The sequence below is a fragment of the Oncorhynchus mykiss genome, chromosome 3, assembly GCF_057628025.1.
Source record: "Oncorhynchus mykiss isolate SJ-2025 chromosome 3, ASM5762802v1, whole genome shotgun sequence".
NCBI classification, from domain to species: Eukaryota; Metazoa; Chordata; class Actinopteri; order Salmoniformes; family Salmonidae; genus Oncorhynchus; species Oncorhynchus mykiss.
In genome coordinates this window covers 93,119,483-93,129,482 of record NC_143024.1, presented here as the reverse complement: position 1 = coordinate 93,129,482, position 10,000 = coordinate 93,119,483, and the positions used below count along the sequence as shown (strand labels likewise).

The 10,000-nt window shown below is 41.8% G+C and overlaps 1 protein-coding gene across 1 annotated transcript in view; it reads right to left on the bottom strand.

Annotated features, from left to right (window-relative positions):
- LOC110520659 (uncharacterized) overlaps nt 1-10,000 on the bottom strand; it is a 141,173-nt gene that overhangs the window by 130,606 nt on the left and 567 nt on the right. The window contains exon 1 of the mRNA XM_090230473.1: nt 8,711-10,000. This exon is cut by the window's right edge and continues 567 nt beyond it. Coding sequence (XP_090086599.1) covers nt 8,711-8,821 — 111 coding nt within the window. The 5' untranslated portion in view covers nt 8,822-10,000. The remainder of the gene's footprint in view (nt 1-8,710) is intronic.

The window sequence follows — 10,000 nt, the reverse complement described above, 5'->3', positions numbered from 1 at the left end:
ACATACAGTAGCAGATGGTTCAGTTAAGACCAGAGACATATAGTACCAGAGACATATAGTACCAGAGACATACAGTACCACATGGTTCAGTTAAGACCAGAGACATACAGTACCAGAGACATATAGTACCACATGGTTCAGCTAATACCAGATGCATATAGTACCAGAGACATACAGTACCAGAGACATATAGTACCAGAGACATATAGTACTAGAGACATATAGTACCAGAGACATATAGTACCACATGGTTCAGCTAAGACCAGAGGCATATAGTACCAGAGACATACAGTAGCAGATGGTTCAGTTAAGACCAGAGACATATAGTACCAGAGACATATAGTACCAGAGACATATAGTACCAGAGACATATAGTACCAGAGACATAAAGTACCAGAGACATATAGTACCAGAGACATATAGTACCAGAGACATATAGTACCACATGGTTCAGCTAAGACCAGAGGAATATAGTACCAGAGACATACAGTACCAGAGACATATAGTACCAGAGACATATAGTACCAGAGACATACAGTACCAGAGACATACAGTACCAGAGACATACAGTACCACATGTTTCAGTTAAGACCAGAGACATATAGTACCAGAGACATACAGTACCAGAGACATATAGTACCAGAGACATATAGTACCAGAGACATATAGTACCACATGGTTCAGCTAAGACCAGAGGCATATAGTACCAGAGACAAACAGTAGCATAAGGTTCAGTTAAGACCAGAGACATATAGTACCAGAGACATATAGTACCAGAGACATATAGTACCAGAGACATAAAGTACCAGAGACATAAAGTACCAGAGACATATAGTACCAGAGACTTATAGTACCAGAGACATATAGTACCAGAGACATATAGTACCACATGGTTCAGTTAAGACCAGAGACATACAGTACCAGAGACATACAGTACCAGAGACATATAGTACCAGAGACATATAGTACCAGAGACATACAGTACCAGAGACATACAGTACCAGAGACATACAGTACCAGAGACTTATAGTACCAGAGACATATAGTACCAGAGACATACAGTCTAGAGGTGTGTCTAGAGGTGTGTCTAGAGGTATGTCTAGCGTCTAGAGGTATGTCTAGAGGTATGTCTAGAGGTATGTCTAGAGGTATGTATGTCTAGAGGTATGTCTAGAGGTATGTCTAGAGGAATGTCTAGAGGTATGTCTAGTGTCTAGAGGTATGTCTAGAGGTATGTATAGAGGTATGCATAGAGGTATGTCTGGAGGTATCTCTAGAGGTATGTCTAGAGGTATGTCTAGAGGTTTGTCTAGAGGTATGTCTAGAGGTATGTCTAGTGTCTAGAGGTATGTCTAGAGGTATGTCTAGAGGTATGTCTAGAGGTATGTCTAGAGGTATGTATGTCTAGAGGTATATCTAGAGGTATGTCTAGAGGAATGTCTAGAGGTATGTCTAGTGTCTAGAGGTATGTCTAGAGGTATGTATAGAGGTATGCATAGAGGTATGTCTGAAGGTATGTCTAGAGGTATGTCTAGAGGTATGTCTAGAGGTATGTCTAGTGTCTAGAAGTTAGTCTAGAGGTATGTCTAGAGGTATGTCTAGTGTCTAGAGGTATGTCTAGTGTCTAGAGGTATGTATAGAGGTATGTCTATTGCCATCTTATATTTGGAGTTGGAGGGGGGCGGAAACAGATAATGATTTCAGAACGGTTCTTAAGAAAATAGTTTGTTGAGAAAGCTTGTGAAATCTGTCAAATTCTCTATTTACATTTTGACACAAAACACTGTCAGACTTTAAAATGAAAATTTTTTGGAACATAAAACAGATTAAAGCAATTAAACATCGTTAACACACTGCATCAGGGGGAGTATTTCTATGGAAGGGAGACTGTTATAATGATTTAAAGCCAAATTAGTTTCTATTCCCGACAACAACAGGTCAGTATATCACGCTCCTATTAAATGAACGATGCAGTAGTTCAGTATAATGAGTGTTGGAGAAATTAGAGTGGGAAGAGTATCCCCTCTCTCTCTCTCTCTCTCCCTCTCTCTCTCTCTCTCTCTCTCTCTCTCTCTCTCTCTCTCTCTCTCCCTCTCTCTCTCTCTCTCTCTCTCTCTCTCTCTCTCTCTCTCTCTCTCTCTCTCTCTGTCTCTCTAACTCTCTCTCTCTAACTCTCTCTCTCTCTCTCCCTCTCTCTCTCTCTCTCCCTCTCTCTCTCTCTCTCTCTCTCTCTCTCGTAAAACCACTAGTTGAAAGGGCATCTGATCTGATGCTCTTCAGAATGACATCTATATAATGTAATGAGTTTTAAAGTTGGAAATTATTAAAGAGAAGAGCTGTCACTTTTGCTAAGGTCTAAGGATCCGAGAGATGGGTTTCTACTAAGCTAACATAGGGAATTGTTTTAAGATGGGTCATTTAGCTTTTTTCTTAAGTATTTTTCGGACCCTTGTGGGTAACAAAGAGGTATATAAAAAAATATATATTTGATGAAACATTGAATTTGGCCCATAGAAACGCATTGAATATCAGATTCAGACATTGAATTTGACCCATAGAAACGCATTGAATATCAGATTCAGACATTGAATTTGACCCATAGAAACGCATTGAATATCAGATTCAGACATTGAATTTGACCCATAGAAACGCATTGAATATCAGATTCAGACATTGAATTTGACCCATAGAAACGCATTGAATATCAGATTCAAACATTGAATTTGACCCATAGAAACGCATTGAATATCAGATTCAAACATTGAATTTGACCCATAGAAACGCATTGAATATCAGATTCAGACATTGAATTTGACCCATAGAAACGCATTGAATATCAGATTCAAACATTGAATTTGACCCATAGAAACGCATTGAATATCAGATTCAGACATTGAATTTGACCCATAGAAACGCATTGAATATCAGATTCAGACATTGAATTTGGCCCATAGAAACGCATTGAATATCAGATTCAGACATTGAATTTGGCCCATAGAAACGCATTGAATATCAGATTCAGACATTGAAAAAACAGATGCGAATACATCAAAACGAAGTGTGTTTTGAAGTTAATGTCCCATATCTGAGACATAAACTCTGATGACATTTTTTAAATGTTTATATCAGTACACCTCTGAAGTGGAAATGCCCGATTCTTTTCCATTCATTTTCCCGGGGCCTGGTTAGATTCAGATGAGTTCCCGGAGAACACCATTGTGTTCGTGAGAGTCTCATTTGTCCGTAAAGGGGTCATAGTAGTCTGTAGGCTAAACCATTCGGACACTAAAGACGTTTTCGTGACAAGACTGATTTTCGGGATATCTCCTGGTCTGACTGCAGTGGATGGAGACACAGCCCATGCAAAAAATACAGATGTCTTTAACTTTGACAGGTTTTGATGATTTAAAAAACATATATTTATGCTAATTAGAGATTCACAGGGGGAGCGGAGCGGACATCGAAAGCCCGGTGCAGTCAATAAACAGTTTTTTCTGTCATTTATTTACTGTATTTCAACACTATGACACTGGAATAATACTTTGAAATTGTGGAAAAATATGATATTGCCGTTTTAGTGTAAAAGACCGCCTGAAATTTCAGCCTGTTTTGGTGGGATGAAGTTTTGGTAGACCAATAAAAATTATTTATTGAGAAATTGCTCTTTGTTTAAGAAGAAATTGTTTATTTTTTCATTTTTTTTACAATTTTAATTGCAAATAATTACAGTAAGGTACTTTATTGTTACCCAGAAATAATTTGACATTGAGATAAAAAAAACGTCTGCATTTGGCCTTTTTAAACCACCCAGTTGTTAGGCCATCTGATACCAGCCTTAGTCTAACTGTTCGGACTGAAATCTACTGCCTCTGATAACAGTTTGAGATCGTTCCAGTGTTACTGCTGTCTTCTGAACATCTCTCCAGGGAAGATATTCCTCTGACGTTTCTCTGTACTTCACAGCCAGCCAATCACAGTTAACAACCAGCAACACAGTATAACACCCACACCATCAGGCCGACACAGCTTCAAACATATCTAGACGTAAGTTCAATTCCAAAAGCCACATTGACGACCACTCATTTACCCATGTAACAAAGGACCAGCTTCATGCAGCTGGAGATCCCGGATAGAAGGACAACTACAGCGGACTGAAAGCCTGTCTTTTTTTTGTTTTACAATACACATTTAAGTTTTAATTTATTATTTATTTATTTATTTATTTATTTTTTACATTTAACTCCAAAGACATAGCGATGAGCACTGATTTAAAATATCACAACATCAGATTCTAAAGAGGTATCTGAAGTAGTAGACAGAACACCAGCAGACGGAACGTAGCCTCGGCTACTTGAACTTTCACTGAATCCTCTCATGTGTTACGTTTATCTAATGGTGATTATTCTGTGTCTCTGTACTGAGCCCTGCGATGCGTGTTGATGTACTGAGCGGGCGTAGCAGCAATCCAGCTCAGGCTCATGTAGAAAGTATCACTAATTACAGTCCCTTGGGACTCTCTGAGGGGCACTCCATTACCACCACGCAGCAGCATCAAGTCCGCTGTGGTATAACGATGACCACTGGAGCCCTCCTTACCCTCCCTTTTTTCCTACCTCCATCCCTGGCTTCATCTCTCATCCCCTCCCCCCCCCTCTCTCTCTCTCTCTCTCTCTCTCTCTCGCTCTCTCTCTCTCTCTCCCTCCCCATCTCTTTCTCTCTACTCTCTCTCTCTCTCTCTCTCTCCCTATCTCTTTCTCTCTACTCTCTCTCTAACAATTAAATAAAATTAACTTTATTGGCATTGCCAAAGCAAGTTGAAAACAATAAACTAAAGGGAAATAAGCTCGCTCTCCCTCCTTATCTCTCTTTCTCTTTCTCTTTCTCATTCTCTCTCTCTCTCATTCTCTCTCTCTCTCTCTCTCTCTGTCTCTTTCATCCTCTCTCTCTCTCTCTCTCTCTCTCTCTGTCTCTCTCTCCCTATCTCTCTCTCTCTCCCTATCTCTCTCTCCCTATCTCTCTCTATATATATATCTATATTTCTCACTCTCCCTCCCTATATCTTTCACTCTCCGTCATTATCTCTCCCTATCTCTTTCTCTCTCCCCATCTCTCTCTATCATTATATCTCTCTCTCTCTCCCTGTCTATCTCCCCCTATCTCTCGCTATCATATTCATATTTGCTATGCTTTATTTGCATGAAGGAGAAGGTCAGTGTTGCCAAAGCGAAGTGATGCACATACAAATATGAACACAACCTTGACAACAATATGAATAGATTTAGCACTAATAATATATAACAGATAAAACAACAAACATACTGTCTCCTAACACAGAGCTGTCCACAGAGTCACCCACTGTGCGACCACTAACACACTGTCTCCTAACACAGAGTTGTCCCACCACTAACACACTGTCTCCTAACACGGAACTGTCCACAGAGTCACCCACTGTGCGACCACTAACACACCGTCTCCTAACACAGAGCTGTCCGACCACTAACACACTGTCTCCTAACACAGAGCTGTCCGACCACTAACACACTGTCTCCTAACACAGAGCTGTCCCACCACTAACACACTGTCTCCTAACACAGAGCTGTCCACAGAGTTACCACTGTCCGACCACTAACACACTGTCTCCTAACACAGAGCTGTCCGACCACTAACACACTGTCTCCTAACACAGAGCTGTCCCACCACTAACACACTGTCTCCTAACACAGAGCTGTCCGACCACTAACACACTGTCTCCTAACACAGAGCTGTCCCACCACTAACACACTGTCTCCTAACACAGAGCTGTCCACAGAGTCACCCACCATTGTGCGACCAACAACAACATATAGACTGAGACATCTCTCTCCCCCTCTTTTGTATCCAAACTCTTTCTGGAAATGAGGACTGTTGTGTTGCAGGTAGGTGTCTTTCCGATGAGATGTGTGTCTAGATCACCACATAGAAGCCCAGAGCCCAGACACTGAACATCTAGTGTAGTATCTCTAACTGAATATTCTGAAATCCTTTTCCTATTTGACAGAGAGAGTTTTGAAGAAGCATTTAATTTTAAATTACACATATGTTCTGACTGGTTTTCAATAATTCATTTATTTTTATTTTATTTGATTCCGTATTTGTTTAGCCTTTTTTGTTTTGTTTACTGGGTTGATCTGACTTTCCTCTATAACGCCTCCTAATTTTTTGGTTTGTTTACCTCCTAATTGTTTTTGTTTACTGGTTTGTTTACCTCCTAATTTTTTTTGTTTACTGGTTTGTTTACCTCCTAATTTTTTTCGTTTACTGGTTTGTTTACCTCCTAATTTTTTTTGTTTACTGGTTTGTTTACCTCCTAAATTTTTTTGTTTACTAGTTTGTTTACCTCCTAATTTTTTTTTGTTTACTGGTTTGTTTACCTCCGAATTCTCTGCCATGTTTCATTGCGGCGAGTTTATTAGAGGATATACAATCAGACAATCGGTCGTTTGAACCATTTGTGAATACATCGTTGATAGTCCATGTTTCAAGTCGACATTCATAATGCTATGTAGAACGGACAAAGAGCACAACGCCACAATGTCCTAGCTGTGTATACTTATTATATTATGTAATTATTATTATATTATTATTAGTAGTAGTTATATTTCAAAATGTTTCTTTGGGATGTGTTTGACAGTGGATTGCTTGATCTGTGGGACAATCTGTCATCATTGTGGGTGTTATCATGTGTTGTAGCAGGTTTTAAGAGATCAAATAAATAGACAATGTGTTAGTATTTATGATATATGTGTATATATAATTAGGTTATTCTCTATCATCAGTCTCTAGGTTACATACGAATACATCGGTAGTTGACCATGTCGACTGTAGTACATGGCTGTTTTACTCCAGTAGTTTAGATTGGAGCCACCTCTGTCTGTCCCATCTCTCCGTCCCCTCTCTCTGTCTCATCTCTGTCTCTCTCTCTATCTCTCTCTCTGTCTCTCTCTCTGTCTCTCTCTCTGTCTCTCTCTCTCTCTCTCTCTGTCTCATCTCTGTCTCTCTCTCTATCTCTCTGTCTCTCTCTGTCTCTCTCTCTCTCTCTCTCTCTGTCTCTCTCTCTCTCTCTCTCTCTGTCTCATCTCTGTCTCTCTCTCTATCTCTCTGTCTCTCTCTGTCTCTCTCTGTCACATCTCTCTCTCTCTCTCTCTCTCTCTCTCTCTCTCTCTCTCTCTCTCTCTCTCTCTCTCTCTCTCTCTCAGTATATTTACAGTGGCTGTGTGTGGTGCTGGCAGGACGGGACATCCCCCATCACCCCCGTCCTCTGCTCCCGGCCTCTAAGTAATTCTAGATTAAATGACATCAGGTCTCCCCCGCAGTGAGAGATGGAGTGAAACGATAACCCTGAGGGGTGGAAGCTAGATGGAGCCTGGGTAATGGCCCAGAGCACCCAGCCCTGGCCACAGAGAAGGAGAGGTTGCTGCTACAGCTTCCTTCTCAGTGCCCTGACATGCGCTGCTATTCTGTTAAACACAATGTGGGAGACAGAGAACTCATAGAGTGGGAATAGAGCATTTCAATATTTCATGTCCAATCATTTCTGATTGGTTAAAAGAGAGCGTTGTTGGCTTTCAGGAAAGCTCTGTTCTCCTCGACTGACAAAGAGTAGAGAGAGAGAGTTTTTTTTATTTTATGGAGAGCATGAACAATTTAATCAGCGGCATATTCACATGCTTTGAAAAGCCAAGGCGCTTCCTCCTTTAAGGAAGTCTTAACTCTTTCATTTAAATTAGATTAGTGTGTGTAGTGAGTAATCCGGGTAGCAGCACTGATAATATCTGGTGTGGGCGATGATCTCTATGACAAACAATGGAGAGATCATACTTTTTGTTTACATAATTAATAGCTCTAAAAAATCTCTCCAAGCAGAAATCTCTAAACGTATTTCTCCTCTCCCCTAATTTCCCCACTGTGTTGCCCCAGATTCCGAGTTCTGATTGTGGAATTTGGAATGTGTATTCTAGAATGCACGTTTCTGGTTGGGCAAACAGAAGGATTAATTTACATCACAACTAAACCCCTAGCTACAGTAAAAGGACGATTAAGGACTCAATCCTATGACATCACTTATGACTGCGTGTTTAGAGATTAGCGGCGTGCTCGCCATCCATCTGGTAGGAATTTAGACACGGTCACTGGTCAGAACACGTCCTTCTGTGACACGTTCACCGTTCTGTTCTTGTTCTTGTTCTGTCAGGCAGTCAGGATGGAACATTGGAACTGAAATGAACTCCGTGGGTCTGTGACACGTTCACCGTTCTGTTCTCTATGTCGACCCGGAACATTTGAACACAATGAACTCTCTCTGTGTTGTAGCACAACAGCTTACCGAATCCACCAGGCTAGTGTTTCTACATTTACATACTTTTACTCAAAATGTCTTTCAGGGGAGAAACAAGAGGTAGAGGAAAGAGTCCAATGCCCTTGTGAAAACAGAGTAAGATAGAGAGTCATGCTGGACACAACAGAGTAAGATAGAGAGTCATGCTGGACACAACAGAGTAAGATAGAGAGTCACGTTTGACGTCTTACTCTTTGCTTCCGAGTCAAACTAAGTTCTGGAAGGCTTCGGTCCCACCCATCATAGCAGAGAACACGAGCACGACGCACTCACAAAACACAACGAGAAAGTAATAAACAAAAACAAAGTTTTTTTTTTAAAGTCGCTAGTTCTTACCAAGTTCTTGTTGCCATTCTTGCTGAGGGGTCCGCGGAAAACTCCCTTGATGTTCCTGAAGTGGCCGTTGCTGAGGTGAGTAGAGCTGATGACAATGTAGTAGCAAGCCATGAGGCACAGAGCTTCCACTGAGCGCAACAGACAAACAGTCAAGAGTCACGAGAAGACAACGAAGAAGTCGTACAGAGTGTGAGATCTAGAGAACCTGTAGCCAAGTCGTTTTTTTTAAACAGTGCCGTTCCCTGCGCTGACAAGTCAGATGTCAAGAGGATTCTAACGTCTCAGATCTAATAGACCCGAACAGAACTCCTGTGGACAGACTTGCTACGTGCCGTCGGTGTCCGCCACTGCTCTGATCAAAACCCTGCGGTCAGTCCTTCAGTCAGGGGTTGAGAGAGGGCTTCCTCGTGTCAGTGAAGAGAAGACTCCTGGATTATTACTGGAGCAGAAGCATAGTCCGTCAGTCTGTCTCTCTGAGCCACTTCAGTCAGTCTGTCTCTCTGAGCCACTTCAGAGTCAGTCAGTCTGTCTCTCTGAGCCACTTCAGTCAGTCAGTCTGTCTCTCTGAGCCACTTCAGTCAGTCTGTCTCTCTGAGCCACTTCACAGTCAGTCTGTCTCTCTGAGCCACTTCAGAGTCAGTCAGTCTGTCTCTCTGAGTCACTTCAGAGTCAGTCAGTCTGTCTCTCTGAGTCACTTCAGAGTCAGTCAGTCTGTCTCTCTGAGTCACTTCAGTCAATCTGTCTCTCTGAGCCACTTCAGTCAGTCTGTCTCTCTGAGCCACTTCAGAGTCAGTCAGTCTGTCTCTCTGAGCCACTTCAGTCAGTCAGTCTGTCTCTCTGAGCCACTTCAGTCAATCTGTCTCTCTGAGTCACTTCACAGTCAGTCTGTCTCTCTGAGCCACTTCAGAGTCAGTCAGTCTGTCTCTCTGAGTCACTTCAGAGTCAGTCAGTCTGTCTCTCTGAGTCACTTCAGAGTCAGTCAGTCTGTCTCTCTGAGTCACTTCACTCAGTCAGTCTGTCTCTCTGAGTCACTTCACTCAGTCAGTCTGTCTCTCTGAGCCACTTCAGTCACTCTGTCTCTCTGAGCCACTTCAGTCACTCTGTCTCTCTGAGCCACTTCAGTCACTCTGTCTCTCTGAGCCACTTCAGAGTCACTCTGTCTCTCTGAGCCACTTCAGAGTCACTCTGTCTCTCTGAGCCACTTCAGTCAGTCAGTCAATCTGTCTCTCTGAGCCACTTCAGTCACTCTGTCTCTCTGAGCCACTTCAGAGTCAGTCTGTCTCTCTGAGC